At 32.5% G+C, this 22,803-nt stretch overlaps 1 protein-coding gene across 1 annotated transcript in view; it reads left to right on the forward strand.

Annotated features, from left to right (window-relative positions):
- LOC136988477 (transmembrane protein 185A) overlaps window positions 1-12,911 on the forward strand; it is a 47,822-nt gene extending 34,911 nt beyond the window's left edge. The window contains 4 exon segments of the mRNA XM_067286341.1: window positions 2,492-2,668; window positions 2,743-2,866; window positions 11,525-11,734; window positions 11,737-12,911. Of these exon segments, the coding sequence (XP_067142442.1) occupies window positions 2,492-2,668; window positions 2,743-2,866; window positions 11,525-11,734; window positions 11,737-11,762 (537 nt within the window). The 3' untranslated portion in view covers window positions 11,763-12,911.
- The last annotated feature ends 9,892 nt before the right edge of the window (window positions 12,912-22,803 follow it).

A 22,803-nucleotide genomic window follows, 5' to 3' on the forward strand; every position in this document is an offset into this window, starting at 1 on the left:
AAGGAAGAAATTTCTGAATAGTATGAGTATGGCAGAAAATCTCATAGGCAATATCAAAATTCTTTTGACAAAATAACATTCTGGCAATCCAGAAAACTTCAATCAAATGGATAAAAGATATTGAGAAACATAAGAAGTAAAACAACTACAGTGCCTGTGACCGGTGTGCTTCTTCTCCAAGGAAATCAGAGGACTTCGCAAAGGCTTAGGAATGGAAAAGATGCTCCTGATAGAAACAGACTTCCAGGGGTATACTCTGTTCCCATCATCGACCACAGAGACAACAGCAAAGCCATCTACATCGGATCCACTAAACGCAATTTAGAAATGAGGATTAATGAACACAAAGCGACACCATGCATCATAGAAAAAACACCGCCTAGCAGTCTATTCATCCAACCCAGAGATAGAGCCTCTATTTCCTCAAGCCAGAGTTATTCACTTCACGTTTCACCAAGAACACCTCAAAAGGCTCGAGGCTATATACATATTCCTCAACACACACAGGAATATGCACTGTATTAGTTTTAAAGACAAAATCACGTTATCGACAGCATGGGAGGCCTTCCTCAATAAATCTCTAAAGTAGCACTATACTCTCATCGCGCAGGTCCAATATGACAACATTGGTTACACATGACATTCCAGAATGCATTTTTTTCTAAAACAACAGTCAACTTCAATGGGAAATTTAAATTTAGAATACAGAATTCCATTACACCTGAAGAAGAACCAGATTAGGTTCAAAAACGTTTGCGAAGTCCTCTGATTTCCTTCGAGAAGAAGCACACTGGTCACAGGCACTGTAGTTGATATTGAGAAACAGTCATTCAACTAACATTTTTCCAATCATTGATCTGAATTATCTGAGAAATAATAAAATATGACAAATTATTAATTTGAACAGACAGCCAAATAATTAGACTCAAAACACGTGATAACATAAATAACTAAATCACAATTATAACTTATAACCAAATCCAAAAAATTGTTAATTCTAATAGGAAACTCTACATTTTAAAATTTTGTCTAATTTCATTCATGTCGAAGCATTAATTGAGAATCCTTGGAATATTTATACATTAAGAAGTCTTGAAATGATTATACGTTTCTGTTGATGTAAAAGTGATTATTTTTATTATATGATATTAATAATGAATAAACAAATATATTACAGCAATTAATGTGATATTTTCATCTAAATGAGTGATTGATGTGGACCACAAGTTAACTTCATAAGCTTCCAGTGGCCACATGCTTTGTTTCTTATGGAGTTACAGGCTTTAAGTCTGCTGAGTACCAACATAATCCACAACCGTCAGTACACTAGGAAATAAAATAATACGCTAATGATATGCAAACTAGCAATATAGTTTATTCCCATCTTTTCACTAATCAAGTTTAGCTTTAATGTTCTTCACAAATATTATTTTAAGGTTGCGTAATGGCATAAGGCAGAAAACTGAAAAATTATTTATATCGCCAAAGCCCCATATATTAGGACCTCACGAGCCACATGTGGCCTACAGACTGAGTGTTGTTCATCATTGATGTAAATTTATACTACTTTATAAGTTAATGATTATATAAATGGAATTAAAAGCTGAATATATTTATATTTAGATAGTATATAAAAAATTTTAGATATGTCTATGTAAAATAAGTTGTATTTGCTGACTGTATAATAGAGATTTAACATTGTTAAAAAATAAAAAATGATTTTTTACTAAAATCATTCAGTATTATGATTCTTAGATACTTTGATTAATTTTACAAAAGAAAACATAAAACTTTGATGAATACTTTAACTTGTATTATTCAAAATATAGTAATTTTAAATTATATGAATATACTAGTTTTCAAATGTGATTACAGCAAAAATGAATTACTCTTACCAGTATATTCTGAAAAATAGAGGTAAATAACTAAATGCCATTAAAGTATACTTTTACAAATCTTAAATGCAGTGTCACTTCTTGTGTTTGTTCTGTTCATTATCCAAATGTATTTGTTGTCCAAACATAAAAATCTTTTGCAAAAGTGTTCGTTGTCCAATTTTTTCACAGTCCAAACTGTTCGTTAACCGATACAATTAAATATACAGTGAGGACACTGTACAGTACATTTAATTGAATATTAGAATTAAGAAATTTTATTTGACCATTTTGAGAATTTATTATATCTAAACCAATAAAGCTTACAAAAACAGAATAATATCTAAAACACTGAATTAGATTGATCACAAATAAACTATCAACTGGTAAGTATTTCCACTTGTTAATCATTTTACATAATTAAATTTTGCATAAAAATTATTGAGAGTTTAGTATTCAAAGTATTAAAAAATATGAGATTTAAACTAGCTTATTTACAAGTATTGAACTTGAATGTTATTTAAAATATATTAAATAATAATTTGATTTAACTAATTTCTTAATATAAAGTTTGTTATATTTTAACATTTACATTTTAATATTTATTAAATTTTTAGGTGGTATTTGTTCCTTTGTGGATAGTTATGTGTTTGGCAGTTATCGGTGTTCTTTATGCGATTATATTTGCGAGTATTTTATTAAGAACACCAGAAGTCGGTCCAGAACAACGTCGTACCAGTATACATTCTGCAATTTCTTACAGTATGATAGTAGTGCCATTGTTAATTTTTTTGGTATGCTAATGGTATTTATTAAAAGTTAATTTTAATTCTTTTAGCTTTCTAAATCAATTATTAATTTGTTTCAGGTATTATTATCTAATAAACTGGACAGAGGAAGTAGTTTAAGCTATACAGCTACTTGCATTCCACTTTTTTTCACATTTGTTGTGCTCATTCTCTTGTCATTTGGATCCAAAGGAGGAAATCATTGTAAATATTTTTAATATTTTTATTTTATTTAAAAAATTTTTATTGATAACTGTAATTAAAAGTAGCTATTTCATTAAAAATAATCTGAATTTCATTAATATTTTCACATTTCTAGAATATTGTACAAAAATAAATGTTTTATTTAACTTTGATCATGAAAATCAGAATTTAAGAGAGAAAATGATTAATGTTACTTAAAAAGAAATTAAATAATCATATGATTGAAATGTTTCAAAAACAATACAATACAGCATGCTTTCAGTAAGTTGTTTTTCATTATATAGAAATTTTACTCTGAAGAAATTTAACTTGAAAAGTTCTTAAAGAATAAAAATAGTTTCTGTAAAATTAATATAGTTAATCTTCAGTTAATGCAATAGATTTAGTAGTAGACCCTTGATTATCTGAGCCCCAATTAACTAAGTGAACCTGTAAATGAATATAGTGCATTTCTTACAATTCATAGAAAGCTTTGCCTTGAATTCACTGAACTTGTAGTATTTTTAATCTCAACTGTACCGAATGAGTGGCTGATGCTTGTGAAACATTGTAGAAATGAAGAGAGGAACTGCTATAAGATAAAATACTCTAAAAGATTTTTTTAAAGTTTAATATAACAACATGTATTACAAAATGATTTGGTTTTGTTACCCTTTATTATTTAATTTCAATGTAAGATGAAACTTTCACATTAAAATGTAACTACAAATAATACATTCTTTACTCTTAAAATTATTGTACATATTAGCTGTGTAAGAACTGATGTAAAAATGTTGTGTATATATATATATATATATATATATATGTGACGTGTTTTTTAAGTAAGTACCATCTTAAAATAGGGCCTCTGCATTGCTGCAGTTGGTGTTCTGCAAATGTGTGCTGAGTACCTACATCTGTTGGCTAGTCACAGATGCCATTACAGAAGTATTTGTTCATTTTATGTTTGTTTGTGTGTGTTTAAAATGCAGAGACAATTGAAAATCCCGCCAATTGTGAAGTACATGCAGTGATTTGTGTTTTTTAATGCAAAAGATGTGAAAGTGGTTGACATTCATTGGCAGATTAGTGAGGTGTATAAAAAAAACATCATGAGCGATGGAATGGTAAGAAAATGGATTAGAGCATTTAAAGATGGCCATACTAATGTCCATGACAAGGACTATCTGTCATTACTGAAGACTTGGTGCAGAAGGTTGTTGCAAAAGTTTGAGAAAACAGATGCTTTATGATTTTGTCATCCAAAACAAAAAGCGTCACAAGCTCAGTAAGGGGATTGTTTTGCTTCATGACAATGCCAGTCCACACGTGGCCCAACAAACCCCTTATCACATCACATGGCTGGGAACAACTTGATCATCCTCCGTATAGTCCTGATATAGTGACTAGTGACTACCACTTGTTTCTCCACTTGAAAAGGCATCTAGGAAGTCAGCGCTACGACGACGACAATGATGTCAATATGCCATCCTGCAGTGGTTGGCAAATCAGACAGCAGGTTTCTACAAGGATGGAATTCAGAAGCTGGTTGTACGATATGAAAAGTGCCTTCATATTGGAGGAAATTATGTTGAAAGGTAGATTAAGGTACAGGCTTTCATGTAAAAATAAAATTATTTAAAAAATTGCAGTTACGTTTTTTTAATATCAAAGTGGTACTTACTTTAAAAACACGCCTCGTATATATGTGTGTTTAATCTACTAACTTGTAAGGTATAAAGAGAGGCTTTAAAAGTGATACCATAAGGTTGTATAAACAAACACTTTACACAAAAATAAATGAAACTTCTTTATTTTTACATGATTATCCACGAACAAAAATTGATACAGTTAGTTTCTTCTGTCTCTAAATTATGGAATCTGATCAATAGTTGGTGGCTTTTCTGATTTTGGTCTTGACCAGCCATCAGAATTTGAAAGTGTTCTGAATTAAACTGACAGAACTTGGACTTAATGCATTGTTTCAGTTCTTCTCAATTTTTGACAGACCACTCATGTTTGTATACCTTCAATATCAGCTGGTGCCAGAATCATTCATTTGGATGTAACCAAAGATTTGCATTGTTGTGCTGACATAACAGACTCCATATTCCTCTAACATGGAAACTATATCTGTTATGTAATGTGTAGTTGTGAGCTGGCCAGAAGACATACAGGTCATCTAACAGTGTTTCTTAAGGAATCTCTTTAATGCAGCCTCTTTAATGCACTCCTTTATGTACACTTCTTTATTGGAACAGAGGTGAGAGGGCCCAATGAATGCTTCAGATCTTTTTGGACAGATTGCTACCCAAATCAATACTGGAGAGATTTTGCATGACATTTAAATTTTACCTGTGGATCAACCTCATCCCTATCCTTACAATAATGTGTTGTTCCCAATGCAGTCACTTCCATCGAAGGTAAAATACAACTCATTATCCATAACAACATTCAGGTTTTTTTATTGTTGATGTTCACTTCAAAAGGACAACATTTTGCTCAACTAGAATATTTTTTTAATGTACTAATGGTATTTTGAACTTTCTTCAAAGATTTCTTAGCAGCTGTCCAACTTTTTGATCACCTTTTTCCAAAAACTTGTTTTTGCTGTCATTTAATACTCTCTTACACATCTAGCAGCAGTCTTACCACCTTCCAGACTTTCTATGATGTTGTAAACTCTCTTTCTTGTCATTCCAATAGCCTCAAAATGCTTAACTGTAAAACTTCTGCACCTTTTCTCATGTTAGTAAAATCTGTAACTACATTTCATTTGCTCTTCATTAAACTACTCCATTTTGTTTACAATTGGAATATTGTTGTCATGACACTGAGTTTAAATCTTCTATGAAGTCTGAGCAGCAATCTATGCTAGTTCTCAAATTTATTTTTAAAAAAGATACTAGATATTCTTATCAAAATTGTGCAGATTTTTAATTTACACACCTATATAAATCTTTCATATTTGTAATTTTTAATCCAAAATGGCCCTGACTGAGTTTTGTCTGAGGCAATGTTGGTCCATATTACTTCAGATAATTGAGGTTTTGCTATGTTTATTGAAAATAGCACTTTAATTAAAAATGTCTTAAGTGAACTCTCTATATAGCACCTGTTAGTGCAACCATTTTCTGGAACCACATTTAACCAAAAAATAGCATGTGGCACAAAAATTGTTTATAGTTAATAAACTGCATTAAAATGAAAACTCATTAATTGAAAGCATGTTGACATCCTATACTTGAAATTTATGGATATAATAATTTTCTGATTTACACTGGACGACAAAAAAATAACGCACCATGAAGGACTTGTTGGATTTGAATAAAAATTGGTATGTTGCATCATCATAGCTAGATATGTAAATGATTAGCTTTTGGGATCAGGTTCTTGTGTTGTATCGCCACCAGAGGGTAGAAAAGTGCTTCCTCTGTCTGGTATAAAGGTGCACGCTGTGACGACTTGTGCATATGTCCTGCGCTTGTGTTGATGGTTGTGACTTTGTTGAGTGACAGACATGCCTCTATGACACATTCGACGGCCTTACACTCAGTTAAGTGAGTTTGAGAGAGGTCGCATCGTTGGATTGAGAGGAGGAGAATGGTCATATCGCCGGATTGGCTGCCATCTGAACCATTCTGATGGAACTGTTAGGATGTGTTATGAGCAGTGGGGATGTAGGGGAACGCATGAATGGCAAACAGGCTCCGGACGCTATCGACAGACCACCAGGCGGGAGGATCATCTCATTGTACGTCAAGCACGGATAGCGCCTACAGCTTCGTCGTCTACCATTCATGCAGCAGTGGCACCTGCGTTACAAAACCGTGTATCCAGCTGCACCATTTCCAGGCGCTTAGTAGAAGGCGGATTGGTCTCCCGATGGCCAGTATGTGTTCTACCATTAACAGCCACTCACCAATGCCTCCATCTGCAGTGCTGTCTTGCACAACAATCATGGACAGCTACCGACTGGCAGCATATTGTCTTCAGCGACGAATCCCGCTTTTGTTTGGGGGCTCACGATGGCTGTGTGAGGGTATGGTGGCCTCGCTGGTCAAGGCGTCAACCCAGCCTATACTGTGGAGCGGCACACAGGCCCAACCCCTGGTGTTATGGTGTGGGGAGCCGTAACATACGACAGTAGGACACCTCTAGTTGTCATGCGTACTACCCTCACAGCCCAACGATATGTGCAATACAACCTCCGGCCACATGTGTTGCCCCTCATGGCAGGGCTTCCGACAGGCATATTCCAGCAGAATAATGCCCAGCCACACACTGCAGCGGTCTCCCAAGCATGCCTACATAACATTGCCACACTTCCTTGGCCTGCACGGTCTCCAGATTTATCATTAATCGAACATGTGTGGGACTACCTGGGACGCCAGCTGTGACAGCCGCGGGATCTGACACATCTTGAGTCCCAGTTGCATCACGTGTGGACAGATATGCCACAGAACATTATATGGAACCTTTATGCCTCCATGCTGAGGCGTATCACAGCTTATATCCGCACTAGAGGCGGCCCAACGGGATATTAGTGCCTGCACTGTATTGAACATTACTGCACAATAAAGTATGTTTTTGCTTTATGGTTGCAATCATATACCTGTCTAGCTATGACAATGTCACATACCAATTTTTGTTCAAATCCAACAAGTCCTTCCTGGTGCGTTATTTTTTTTGTCGTCCAGTGTAGATTGATCATTACTATTTTTAAAATTTTTTGAATTACAGTATATTTATTAAGGACGTAATAATTTTTTAATATTCGGTTTATTCGTATACTAAATAATTCTGTGATTTTTGTGTATATAGTTTAAGATTTCTTAGCTATGTATTCATCAACTCTTAAGATTGTTTATATTTGTGTATCTTTTAAGAAATCTTTGAAGTGTAAAACCTTAAACCAGCGTTTCCCAAATTGTGGGTCATGACCTGGCACTGGGCCATGAAAGCAAAATGCTGGGTTGCTTAAAAAGTTTTGAAAATCTAGGTATTTCATTTTTTCACAAAGCAGAATATGAGTATGTAGAACAAGAAATGGAGTGAAGCTTTGTTTCACCCTAGGCCAAAGGGGTTAAAAACAAAAGGATTGCTCTTATTGGAAAATGATCTATGAACAATTAGGGCTCTCACCCCAGCATACAAAGATAGGGAGATTATTCTTGGTCTGGGGACCAAATGGGATGAATGGACAGCTTCAAGTTCCAATTGAAGAATTTACAAGTAAATAACATTGAATATATAATTCAATTAATCGAGACAAATGACATGCTCTGTCTACTGGCTTTTGCTTTACCTGCTTGTGCCTGCGTCAATTACGCTCATTTAGTTAAGTTTTGAGAGAGAGCATATCTTTATTGTGTTTGCTGATTACGTTTAATTTTACAATGGATAAGTGGTAATGAAACAACAAACAAACAATGTTGTAGTTACAAAGTCTTTAAATAGCACCCATACACAATCAAGTGATGTGCAGCCAGACATGAGTTCTCAGAGTGACAATTAACAAATGGATGCCTGATGAGCAGTCCCCTACTCTTATAAAAAAAAAAAGAGGAGGAGGAATCCTGGATCTGACGGCATTCTGAGGATTATATACAATTTGGTTACATCAAAGTGCTGATGACAAACCATTTATTATGCAGTACTTTCAAATGAGTCCATAAAACCTTCAAAGTTGAAGCAGCACTTGAAATTGAAACATCTGCAATACAGTAATAAGCCAATAGATTTCTTCATAAATAAAAAGAGAGAATTAATAGCTACAAAAACATTGTCCTTGAATTTTTCTCAAGGTGCTCAATCTGCAAACCTTGTAATGGCTTCTTATGAAATGTCAAAATTAATTGCTGAAACTGGTTATCCTCACACAATTGCCGAGAAATTAATAGTTCCAGCAAAGAAAATATTAGCATCTCAAATATGTGATAAAAAAAAAGAGAATAAAGTAAATATGTTGGAACTATCAAATAATACAATTAAGTGTAGAATCGTGGAGGTGGCAGATAATACTGAAGAAACTGTTGTGGGTCACTTAAGAGTGTAATTTTTTTCTTTGCAAGTCAAGACACTTTAAGTTTCTTTGATCTTGCATTCAGTACGTTTCTTTGAAAGTGCAGATATCAGACAATGCCAATCGAATGTGTTTTGTGAGATATGATTTTGACAACACAAGTCACAAAGAAACCTCTTCTAACAGAGGTTTACAAAAGAAGAATTCTCTTTTGTAAACCTTTCTCACTACAAGAACAACAGCCAAAGAGATGTTTAATTTAATTGATAATTATATCAATCAAAATGGCATTGAATGGAAGAAATGTTTTGGACTGAGTAGCAGTGGAGCATGTGCAATTGCAGGAGTTCCTGGACTTTTTTCATGGATCAAAGCCATAGCACCAGATTGTGTATGGGTGCATTGTACCTCGTAGCATTCACAGAGAAGCATTGACTGTCAAAAAAAAAATGCCATTGCTTTTAACTATAACTATGCAAGTGTGTGTAAAATTTACAAACTTTATAAAATCTTGTCCACTGAATTCAAGAATATTCTCTGCATTGTGCAAAAAAAAAAAAATGGGCAGTGAACATGAACAACTGCTTGTACACTGCAAAATGTGATGGCTATCAAGAGGGAATGTTTTAAGAAGACTTATTGAAATGAAAGAAGAAGTTTTAATGTTCTTAGATTAACATCCTCCAATGGCTAGGGATGTATTATTTGAATTCAAAGACAGTTTTCATGTGTCAATTCATTAATCAAGATAGCCTACCTTTCTGACATTTTTGATATTTTGAATAATTCAAATCTGACAATACAAAGTAGCAATGTAACTGTATTTAAAGTGCAAAAGCGAATGGAAGCTGCAATGAAAAAACTCAATCTGTGTAAACATAATACATCTCAAAGCCCGATGATATATTAATAAACCAACAAATGCCTAAATAATCGAGCTATTATATGGCTATAATTAAATAATAAATACAAATGAATAATTATTAATTTAGGTAAGAGATAGTGCCTAACACTTACCTCTATACCAAATTCACTTGTATTTATTATTTAATTATAGTCATATAATAGCCCGATTATTTAGGCATTTGTTCGTTTACTCAGTTTGTGGTTCCGCTGTGTGAAAGCAGGAAATTACAAAGCTTTTACAAAGCTAACAGAATTACAAAATGAATATAATATGAGTTCTATGCTTGATGAGATTTCAGCTGCTATCAAGGAGCATCTACAAGTCTGGAGGAGGAATATTTCCCCCCATCAACAGCAACAAAACATGGATAAGGAACCCTTTTACAGTGAATGTAGATAGAGTGAATCTGGCAATTCAAGACAGAATTGTCAGATTCAGATATTGAGTCTGTAATTGAACTGTCATTTGATATGGCACTCAAAGACATCTTTGACAGAATACCACTACTGGATTTTTGGCTGTCTTGTCTTCAGAAATACCCAGTTTTTAGAAGAAAAAGGCATTAAAATTTCTAATGCTCATTGTCACAAGTGTGAAGCAGGATTTTCAACAATTCTTTTCTTAAAAAGTAAATATAGAAACTGATTGAAAGTTGAACTGGATCTAAGAATAAAGTTATCATCTTTATCTTTAAATCTGAAGTTTCTAGTTAACAAGAAACATCATCACACTTGTCATTAATAAAACATTTGGTTTTTGATTTATTTACATTTGTGTATGAGTAACTGCTTCTTTATTATAATATATGAAAACTGTATGGACATTCAAATTTGTTTTATTTTACTTATAGTTGTAGGTGTCAAAGTTTTAGTGGGTAAGAATGAGAAGTATAAAAATAACCAGGCCACGGGGAAAAATTTGGGAAAACCTGTCTTAGACTTAATCAATTTTTTTCAATTTACAATTTAACATTTTAACTTAATGTTAAAGATAAAAATTAATTATATTAAATTTCAAATATGTGAATCATGAGCTTAAAAACAGTTGAGAATGATGTGAATATGGAATTTACATTTAATATTGTACAGGATGTCTACTTAAAGATCTTTCCAGTATTGCATGAGTGTGTGCATGTGGAGCATGCTTGTTCTGTTGCAAAAATAACCAATATTTAAATATTTATCTATGGACGAAAAATTATTCATTTAAAAAATGTCACTGGGGAGAGCATACTCTATGAATAGATGGCATGAATAGTGAGTGATATCTGAAGATCCTAAACACAGTGGATGAATGCTTGATGACTTGCCATTGGTGCAACTACAGCAGATTTTGTACCAGCATGATGGTGCACCTACTTATTCTGAGACAGACGTATCAATAGTTTACAAAACAGTTTGGTAACCATTAGATAGGACAATACAGCCTTGTTCCATGGTCACCACACTTCCCAGATGACCTCTCTGTATTTTTTGTTCTGTGAAATCACACCTAATAGCATCAATAGCATATTCTGCATTGCCACATTATGATGTCAAACTGGAGAGGTGCATATGGCAGGCCTGTGAAAGAGTGGCACAAGAAATGCTATGTGCCATCTATAATGACACATTCAACCATTGACATCTATTGTCACTGAAGGCGGTCATTTTGAATCAGCTCTCTAACACAAAAGACACCAGAAAACTTTCTAGAGACTTTTTAGGTTTTATTTTCTTTCTAATTATCTCTCTTTTTTTATTTCTAGGGTGGTTTGGAATTCGCAAAGATTTTTGCCAGTTTCTTCTAGGAGTGTGTCCATTACTACAAGAATATGGAAATATATCATACAGTTTGCATAGTAATGAACCTGAAGAAAATGAACCATCTGAAAGAACAACAATGTCAAGGAAACCACAGTACATCCATTCCAAGAAGAAAACACATCTTACACAATCAGAAATTAGGGCAGTTGTTCCTGCACTTCTATTGAAATGCCTGATTAATGCATATTATTATTATCACAGAAGAAATGAAATATGGTTGTATTTTTTGTTGTGATTCAAACTTCAAAGCACAGCTGCATTTTTTTATTTGAATTTTTGACAAATAAAAAAATATTTTCTGTACAATGGATGGATTAGATTAAATTGCCAGCAAGCTATGATTTCAAATTTTTAGAATTGTTTTAATTTCTGTGATATGCCAACGTTTAATGATCAGATCTGATGCCTGAACTTGGAAACTTTCACAATAACATCAGAAATTTCTGATCATAGCTCATTCAGTTAGATTAACTTGGAAGAGAGAATAAATTGCATTGTTTATGAATTAATCATTCCAATCAAGATTTGATTTACACCAATAGATAAAGTTGAGAAACCAAAACATTTATGGTGGCTAAACTGCACATTGCATTACTTTCAACAAGATTATTCACAGCGTAAATATTCAAAGTTCTTGCATTTATTGTACTAATAGATATATTGTCACTCAAATAAGTACCTGTCATGAAGAAATTATTTGTATATAAGTGTTTATTTATGCTACTAACTTAAAAAAAAACCCATTGTACATAGAACGGCACATACAATTGTATAAAATGTGAAAAAAGTAACATCAATTCTACGATATTTTTAATTTTTGTAGATAAAACAAATAGTTGCCATGAATATGACAATTTTTCCTGATATATTTTTGATATATGTTCCTAAATGAAAAGTAATTTGTAATTCTATAATTAATTACTTAAAATCTAAGGTATATTTATTTGCTCCCATGTAAAAATTTATTTTAACATGTACTTATATTTTACAAATGGCACATTTTTTTTCAATATTTTACATATAAATTGAATTAATTTAATCATTTTTATATACAGCCTTTATAGATAATTGAAATTATATTTATTGATTTTAGATAATGTTGAATCTCAATAGCTAATTATTATAAAATGTCATATGTTTAACATTGTTAAAATAACTCTTTACATAGTAAGATATTTATAAGTAATATAATGTTAAGAATTTATTCACATTGCCTTTAATATTTGTTAACTTTAAGTGTATAATTGTCAAATCACACATTTAAAAAAATAATTTTTTCTTTTGATTTGTGATAAATATTAAAAATTAAGAGATTAAAGTTGTTATAGAAAGTTGAAGAGTATTTTTCTTTCTGTATATCATATATATACTTTTTTTGTTTTAATTCTATCTGACTAGAGGACACTAAGAGGGCTTTTCTGTTATGGGTTTGGCCGGGTGGTGAGGGACGAGGCCAATTATCCGGAATAAACAATCCCAAAAAGCTTGCCGAGTTTTTCAACCCGTCCAGATTTGATCCCAAGTCCCCAGAATGGTAGGCTGCCACCTTAACTACTCAGCCATCTGGCCATTATACATACAGTATTAGCATATATAGATAAGAATTATTAGTTATATAGTGCACAATATAAATAGTATATATTTACATAACTGAAATTTAGTATCAAAAGTTAACAATAACACTTCTGCTTCATTAGAGTATCCACTTCATTTAATATCTCTCAAACGCTCAAATGATTTTAAATATTACTAAAAATGTATTTTCGACGATACTTTGATAGATACTGATTCAAATTTACAGAACACCATTTTAAAGTTTAGAATATTTGTTTTAATTTGGATGTGTTGTGATAAAAACAGACCCATGTCTCTCATACAAATAAATTCAAATAAACATTTTAAATAATAAAACTATGTTTCATGAATTTAAGTCATAGAATTTACCTGCATACCCCTGAAGTACTTTTAATAGTAGCTAAAAGTATTAGAGAGAGATATTTAAGTGAAATAGATATTCCGATAAAGCAGAGGTTGGTGTTAATTTTAGTTTATATTTATTTGGATTATTAGTTTCACATTCATTAAGTCGGAAAATGATATTACATAGTAGAGTACATAAATAGTGCAGAGTATGACTTAGAATAAATTTAATGTGTTGGGGATCTGTAATATTTAATCTGTATCTGTATAATCTTCCAGCTTAGTAGCTCTTATAATTCAAATATCTTATGTAGTTAATTTTGGGATAAAGGAATTCAAATAACAGTGAACTCATTACAGATTTATCTTCTGATATTTGGTAAATAGAAAATTGATAATTTCCTTAAAGAAAAAATTTGATAAGATATGAAATTCAGCCAATGAATCAAGTACTTTAAATGTTATAAGAAATATGTCTCATACTACTATTGCAAAATAATTCATTTTTAAAAAATGTTTTCCAAATTTTAACGCTGTATTTTTAATATATTTTAGATTAAACCAATTAAATAGTATTAATATAATGAGATAAAATTTTATTTAATCCAATATTCTGCATATTGTAAATAGAGGTTTTTCTCTAGAATTTTATTCATTCTAATTGCTGTAGGTCAAGAATATCCCAGAATTTAAATTAATGAATTGTGATTTTCACAAACCATGTGAACTAGAGGCAAACATTAGAAGTTTGAATGTATTTATAACTACAATAGTTTAAATCGTTTATTCTTCGAAAAGTGTTGGATATTGAAAAAAGAATCCGGCCGGGTTGAAAAACCTCAGTTTTTCGGGGTGATCTGTCTCTGATAAGGCTCCGACCCTCATCATACGATGGGCCTGAGAAAAGGTATTTTTATAAATTTATGTACCTATTTGTTCGTTATTCCAAACATATTTTTGATAGATCTTCAGTACGTAAATTAAATTGTTAAGAAATACAGTTCAAGAATATATTGTATATCGACATGACCATCCACAATTTGTATGAGGACTGCAGATAGAGCGGGTCCCTTTAGCCATTGTATTTTGAACAAATAAAATACATAAAACGTTTGTGTTAATAAAAAAAAAATATTCTTAATGTTATTTTTACTAATATAAAATAAGATGTTTAATTTTATAGGGTAGAAACCATTTCCTGCCCTTAAGTTTTCTCTGGACCCATGGGAAAGATCCCCATCTTCCTCTCGACGGCTCTGTATATGCAGACATCGTACTGTAGAGAGTGCTCTGTTTACGAAGTGCCAGTCTCAGTATATAGTTGTTATTTTTAGTATCTCAACGTTTCTCAACTGATGCTCTGCAAGGGCACAATTGGGCTTAACTTATATTGCAAGCGGATTTTCTCTCCTTCCGCTCCGTTTATCAGCCAAAATCTGCCCATACCTCAAATCATTATTTGATGAAAACTTGCTTTTCATTAACCCTGCGTGATCAAGTGACTGATGTACCAAGCGTTTTAAAAATGGAGAACGCAAAAAAAATCAATTAAAAATTCTGAAAACTTGCTACCATCCTAAAAGTAAGGATATTGTTATTATTATTATTAAATAAAAAATTGTAAACGCTAATGAGTAAAATCTTCATTGAGTCCGATCCCATTCGATATGATTCACACATGATCTCCTTTATTTTCCCATTTCCTTGAACTTTAACCATTAAAATTTAATAGTATCAATACTTCTAATACCCAAACTTCCCTGGCGGCCGGATAGCCGAGCGGTCAAGGTGGCAGCCTACCGCTCTGGCGAGTAGATCTAATCCAGACGGGTCAAAAAGTCTTCAGAATTTTGGTGGTAGTTCGTCCGGATATGTCGGGCACCGTCCCTCGCCACCCGGCTGTCGCATTGTGGGCCTGGCCCTACTCATAATGGCTAAAAGAAGCCCTCTTAGTGCCCACAGGACGGAAAGAGTTTTAAAAAAAGAAGGCGCCAAGACGGCCTTTTTTAAAAACATAAATAAAGGCTTTGGCCAAGCCTACAATGGAGACGACCAGAGTGGTGAGGAACGGGACCCAACGTAACCCCGAAAATTTCTGTGTTAAGTCGAATTTGAAACCGGGTTTGTCAGAATGATAAGCTGGTACTGTAAGAAGTTTCATATTTATTTCTAACCAAATAACCAGAAATAAATGCATTTACTGCATTTACTCAAACGTTGCTGTATTAAACACAATATTCAATGAAACAATCAGTGATATTTTATTCCTTTATGATACTCTAAAACAGCGTTTAAAACTGAAACCGGAAATCAGAAAAAGATAATGCAACTAAAAAATTTGTCTAAATAGAAGAGTTTTGAACTTAACATTAAAACCCGATGCCCCGAACCCGTACAACCTAATCAATCTTTTTTTTTTTTTTTTTTTTTAGCTCTTTCCGCCCTGTGGGCACTGAGAGGGCCTCTTTTAGTAGGCCCATTATGGGTTCGGCCAGGCCCATTCGACCGGGTGGTGAGGGACGGGGCCCGACATATCCGAACGGACCACCCCCGAAAAATTCCTGGGGATTATTCGACCCGTTCGGATTCGATCCCGGGTCCCCCAGAGCGGTAGGCTGCCACCTTTACCGCTCGGCCATCCGGCCGTCAACCTAATCAATCTATAAGTAAATCCGATACCGAATTCATAATCAAGAATTTTGAATGTTTTTGGACTAAATCTTTTAGCATTAAGATTTTTAAAAAATTTACATTGTTAAAGTTAGATTTGTGAGACAAAATCTATGAACCACGACAACGTAAATGTGTCGGTAATCTGATTCTGTTAATTAGGATTTCTCATTTCCCGGGATTCCGGGATAAAAGTGAACTGTTTCCCGGGATAGAATTAATTATTTTTAAGATATACAAAATATCATGAAATCAAATGATATAATTATTTTTCATTTTTTAAATTAATTTAATACGTTCCGCAACCTCCATAATCATATTAATAATGCAGTGTATTATTGTAATTTTTTATAATAATATTTTAAAAAGCAGAGATGGTCAATACTTCCATTACTCAATCTGATTCATATTTCAGTAATGAAAAAACCTGCTACCGAGAATGCCCTTTCTGATTCAATTGATGTGAGTGGAATCGTATTTAATGCATTTAAGAGAAAACACTTGTTATGTGTTTTTTCACCCGTAGTCTGGAAGATTTCTAGTTCGTTTTCGAGACTGCAGTACTTCTTTTGTTCTCTAGTGATACCTTGGCTGCTTTAATAGCGGTATTAAGCTTGTAGCCCGATAATTCGACAGTTCGTTTGTCTTTAATAATCAGGTTTATGAAGAAAAACTTCATACTCGTTTGCATCCTTGCCAATTTGCACAACTTGGCGTTACGCAGTTATTGAAGCAACTGGGGATGGTTAAAAATTAAGACAGCGTAAGCACAATTATTCCAGATATTACAGGTTCTGACAAGTAAAGAATTTTCAGAGTTCTGCCACAAATAAGCTTCATGTTGATTATTGACCATTTGTGACATGTCATAACTAGGAAAATTTTTTAAAAAAACTAAGTAGGTTTAAAATTAATAAATACAAATGTATTCTGACAGTTTATGAGTTGATTATACTTTCTATTTGCAAAATTTTCACAACTTTAACATAAAATGAGAAAAAAGTGAACTTTTAAGAAATATGCGGGATTTCCCGGGTTAAAAAAACAACCGGGATCCCGTTTGAGAAACTCTACTGTTAATCTATTCGTATTGAAACAATAAATATAGACGGAGAGACAGACGAAAGAAAACTTTTCCAGAAAGAGAATCGATTCCCGGATGACCCCAGTTGGTGACAGTTCGAGGATCCAATCGAAACGAGAAGAGTTCCACTGGAACCAACAAGGGTTTGTGGAAGACGTCCGAGGGAAGTGTGAGGATAGTATTTTTGGAAAATTTGAATTGAATGGAGAGAAAAAAATGAGAGAGTCACGCCCGAGTTTCTACGGGAGACGAAAGAGTCTCATCCGAGAGTTCGCTTACTTATCTGTTCCTACCTACAAGCACCCATTGATTAATTAGAAGAAATTTAAAAATAGCCTATATATTTCCTTTTAAATGTGTCTCTGCTAATAAAGTTGGTTTATTAAGATCAAAAATTGAAATTTTCTCTTTCAAAAACCAAAGCTTACTCTGTAAAATTGTGTAAACTAATAATTTATAAATCAGGCATCATACAGCCTACACTGCTGCAAGAAGAAAGAAATCCCGCATCCAGCTACAGAAAGAAATGATTTTTTTCAGGTAATAAGTCTTATAGATTTGCCTTACCATTAAAGATTAATACGAAATTCACTACAAGAATGTGTATGTAAGTATTTTATGTCCTGACAATCACAATTATATTTTACAGAGGCCTTCGCTAGGAGCTTAAAAATTTAAATGAATAGGCATTCTCTTGAGGTCTTGTTTTTAGTTTTTATATGAATCTAAACGTATTTATTGAGGGAAAATATATTAGTATTAGTTATTATTTAAATCCGTAAACTCATTTCATAAAAGTTTATATTACAGTATTATTACATTTTATCACTAAATATTTACACAAAGTAGTATTATTCGATAAAGATTCTCATCAGTTTGTGAACTTGTTAGTTAAATTAACATTATATAATTGTTATATCATGTAATTAAAATAATTTATATTGGTAATTAAAGAGTGTAATCATTACATCCCCGTATAAAAGTGATTTTATAAGTTCATTTGCAGTAGAGTAAATTGACTTAGAATTTAATTTTACAAACAAATTAACTGCAAATATTATGATTTTGAAAAATGTGATAAGCGTAATAGCAGATTATAATTAAATAAAATAATCAGTATTATTACAGCTTCAATATCTGTCATTGTAGTATAAAAGAATCATTGTATTCTGTGATTACTCCATAATTATATAATCAGTTAATTTGACAATAGAAGAAATGTAATTATCATTTTTAAAAATTATAAAAATTAAATAATTTTTATTGTAATGAATGATATTATTTCACTTCCTTCGTATATTACGCTGAAAAGATCAATAACAGATGTAGAAGACGTAGAAATTGAGATATTCCGAAGCAATTTGTTGCTCGTTGAATAGGTGTGATGGCAAACGAGTTAAAAGTTCCCATTGGAAATATGTCTGTAGGGAACGAGACGTTTCGATTTGGCACCAACCAATAAGAAAATTATCGATCCGAAGCAAAGATTTGTTAATTACGATTCTTTAATCAGTTTTAAATATCTTCGCGTTTAGGTTTTGCAATGGGCGAAAGTAAATTTCGGATTAAGTAATTTCTTTTTGATAACTTCCTTTATGTAAATCGAATGGTTAAGATCGTTCTTTATCTTCGAATTTGTTTAATTAATACTTAGGTTTATCTATGGTTTATTTACTTGTTCATTAATTGATTGGTCGGGGCGGTCAGGGCCGGATTTACATAAGGGCATTTGGGGCCTGTGCCCAGGGCTTCCACAAAACTGAAAAAAATTATGTTTAAACATAATTTTTTTTCTATTACCGCGACAGCCTAGTGTGGTCTAATCATGAGGGCAACAGGCAGAGAAAACCAAACCCGGGAAAAAAACCTATGAAACATCGGAAAATTTCGGGAAAAAATTTCACATAGGTATTTTTCAGTTAAATTAAAATAATTAGTTTTACACAATAAAATATATGTATGTTTACAATAACCTTATTTTTAAATGAAATTTACAACTTCCTAGTTCAAATCTAATTGAAAGTACAGTATTTTGTGTAAATTTTCTAAATCATCAAATTTGCCTACTCTTCAAGGGCCCCCCACCGAATTTGTGCCCAGGGCCCCTGGATTGGTAAATCCGGCCCTGGGGGCGGTTCCGAAAGGGAGTTAACCGTGCGTATTTTGCAAACAGTTCGTCAGTTTTTGCATGAAAATCAGCAATTTTTGACATTTTTCGAAGCTTTTAAATTTGTGTATCGAAGAAGAACGAATTCATTTTAAATACCTTTTGGGCCACCCTGTTCATAGATTCTCGTGTGATTTCTATAAAAGATGATCATAATTTTTCATTAACAATTTCCTTTTCCTGTTAAAAAAGTTTAGATTCTTTTACGTTAGTTTAAGCACTAAACTAAACAAGTTAAAGTGGACATGTTTGAATTATCTGATTCACTTGTGTTACTTTTGTGACACTTAGCAAATTACACTGTACGGTGACTCGATAAATCTTTAATTTTGTTTTCCTGATAAACAAGAACAAATACACAATGTTGTTTTCTTAGTAGATAAAAATATATGCTGACTGACAATTCAAACTCAAATTGATGCCAAGCAGCAAACATTCTTTGCATCTTTTATCAATTTCCAGATATAATTTTATTTTTATATTCAATATTTTTAAAAATTTTAATTTAACATTTAAAAATAAATGTTACCAATATAGAGAAATTTTCAGTAATATATATATTACTGTTATAGGCCTATTTAAAATCAATTTGCATGGAGACAAAGGCAAGTTAGTCTTTAACCAGATAGCTAAGAAAAAGAAAAGAGATAAATGTCCATTAAGAAGTGTCACATCTTGATGAATATTTACTTTTCTTCTCCCATTTAGACACGATCAAATTTCTTCTTGACGACTTCAACTTGTGTCTTAACTTCCCTTTTAATCAAAATTGAAAAGAAATGCTGGGCATTGCAATTGCAAAGGGCATTTATCAGCGATTGTTTGGCAATTGACTAGTGTACAGTACGTGCAATAGCAACTAGCCTAATTGCACATTATCAGCGATTGTTTGGTTATGTAATCGAATTTTTCAGTAGTTTCATGATTTACACTCATAACTTGAAGCTTTTTGTGCCAAAATTAAATCAACCGATTTCGTGTTTATTAATTGAACTCTGCAGGAGTGTGAATACCATAATTATTCCGGGTACATAAAGCCAAATGAATCTTCTTAATTATGATGATAATTGCTATTAATGCTCATAAAAATAAGGGCATTTCAATGGTGAGTATTCAATGTAATCACTATATTTGTTCTATGATAATGTCGAGAATAAAGCGCAGCGTAATCACTTAATTTTGCAGCAATATTCCACTTAAACTGTACAGGAAACCTTATATAGAATAAATATTAATTTTTACACTTAGATTCTTAAGGAATGCGGGATTTTATTTGAAGACAAATTTTTAAACGAATTTCGAGACTTGGGAATTAGTTGCACGAAATAAATATTTATTTATTCTACAATTAAGAGAATCAATAAATGTGATGCAACAACACAGAAAACAGAGTTTCTTAGTGTTATTGATGTTATCGATTAAGCAGCCTAAAGCTAGAGGTTCGTGTCATTAACACTTTTCTGCACAATTTTACGAATCACTTATCCCATTAACACCTCCCAAGTCGACTACGTCATTTCTTTACGACTGTAGAAAAAGTGACGTAAGCAAATTATGTTGGTATTAAAGTGATAAATGGTTCGTATAATTGCGCAGAAGTGTTAATGACACGAACTTCTAGCTTCTCGCGTACAGATGAACTAGATTTAAATGTTGTTATTAACGTCGTTACTGGTAAAGAAACAAACAAAATTAAACTAATCTCTCGTGTAATTTCACTGAATCTTATGCAAATCTTATTTATTAATTAGTTTTTCTTCCTATTCTTTTGTAACATTCTTCACCCTGTGGGCGTTAAAGTACAACACAATGAAGGCAGCTAGAAAACGAAGGTTCGACACATTTGGGTCTACACAATTTGCAAATTTTTGAGTCGAACCCACGAGGAACCCGAAAAATGCCGGCTTGGTGCTCATAGAGCGAAAAGGTTAACAGCTGTTTTTCCATTTGCAAACGACATTGTTAACACGAAAATTTCAAACTTGCAGACTCGAATCTGTGTTACTGTATATAATTATTATTGGTTAAGATCCTACAATTTAGTGCGAGATTCGAAAGCGAACAAATGCTGGCGTTAAATCGAGTTTTGGCTGTACTTTTTTATTTAGGAAAATAAATAAATAACGACCGGATTTCTGAACAAGAGATAATGAGGAACATCCTGCTGCTTCGAAGGATCCTTGTTCGAATCTGGATAAACTCGGAAATCTTGTATAGGTGAATCCAAATGCATCGGGCCTTATTGCCAACTATTCAGTTGTCTCTGATTATGACTTCACCAATAAGTCGATGAGGCACTCAATATATTGAAGCCCTTGTCAAATTCGTGGTGGACACAAATGAAAGAATCAAAAGATTAAAGTTAAAACGATCAAATTTCATAAATATCACACAGCAATTTAAAAATGGAGTTAATGTTACCTATGGTTCCAAAATGGCGGCTCGGCTCTGATTCAAGGAAACGGAAGAAAGAAAACAGTGGGAACACACGTTCTAACCTAACCTAACCTATTCTAATAAATTCTCATAATTATTACCAACCAAATTATTAGAATAGGTTAGGTTAGGTTAGAACGTGTGTCTCCACTGTTTTCTTTCTTCCGTTTCCTTGAATCAGAGCCGAGCCGCCATTTTGGAACCATAAGTAACATTAACCAAAAATGGAATATGAATAATTCACCTTTATAACGTTTAATACTTTAAGAGAAAATAATAATAATAATGATTTATAAATTATTAATTAATTTATCTTTTTTTGTGAAAATATCCGGAAACTACTACTACACCATATATTACCATTGATTAAAACGTAAGAATTAATTATATAGTTTATTAAGATTGTATTTTAAAGTATCTTTTATATTTAATGTTATTAATTAATTTTCAAAAATTTATGCTACATTAAATCTGTTAGTCCCGAAATAAAGATGTAATATGGAAAATCATAAAATGCACTAAGAAATATTTTATAGACAACCATCAAGTCTTTGTGTAATGAAATAAATGCTTTATGAACAGGATTTTATTAACATTTTATATATTCGATTTTAAACAGTTTTATGAGGCTTCATTATTATCTTAGTAAGTTTCTCCTTAGTGGTATTAAAAGCGAATTTAATTCATAGTTCATTGACGTCTAGGAATGGCCGTCAGGTAAAGATTCTCTCATTGAGGATCTTCGATCGGATCCTGCAAGATTCGGATAAGGATTTCTCTCTATCCGAATTGATTTTTTGAATATTATATACGATAGACAATAGATACAGAATGAATAATAGTTTTTCATGATGCATTTCATTATGGATCGTATCGCCAGTAATAAACAAGATTTAGGAAGCCATACAGTTTTTAATTCACGGCGTCTAGTCAATTCTCATTCC

This window comes from Centruroides vittatus, unplaced genomic scaffold (assembly GCF_030686945.1).
Source record: "Centruroides vittatus isolate TY-2023 unplaced genomic scaffold, ASM3068694v2 scaffold_3315, whole genome shotgun sequence".
Classification (NCBI taxonomy): domain Eukaryota; kingdom Metazoa; phylum Arthropoda; class Arachnida; order Scorpiones; family Buthidae; genus Centruroides; species Centruroides vittatus.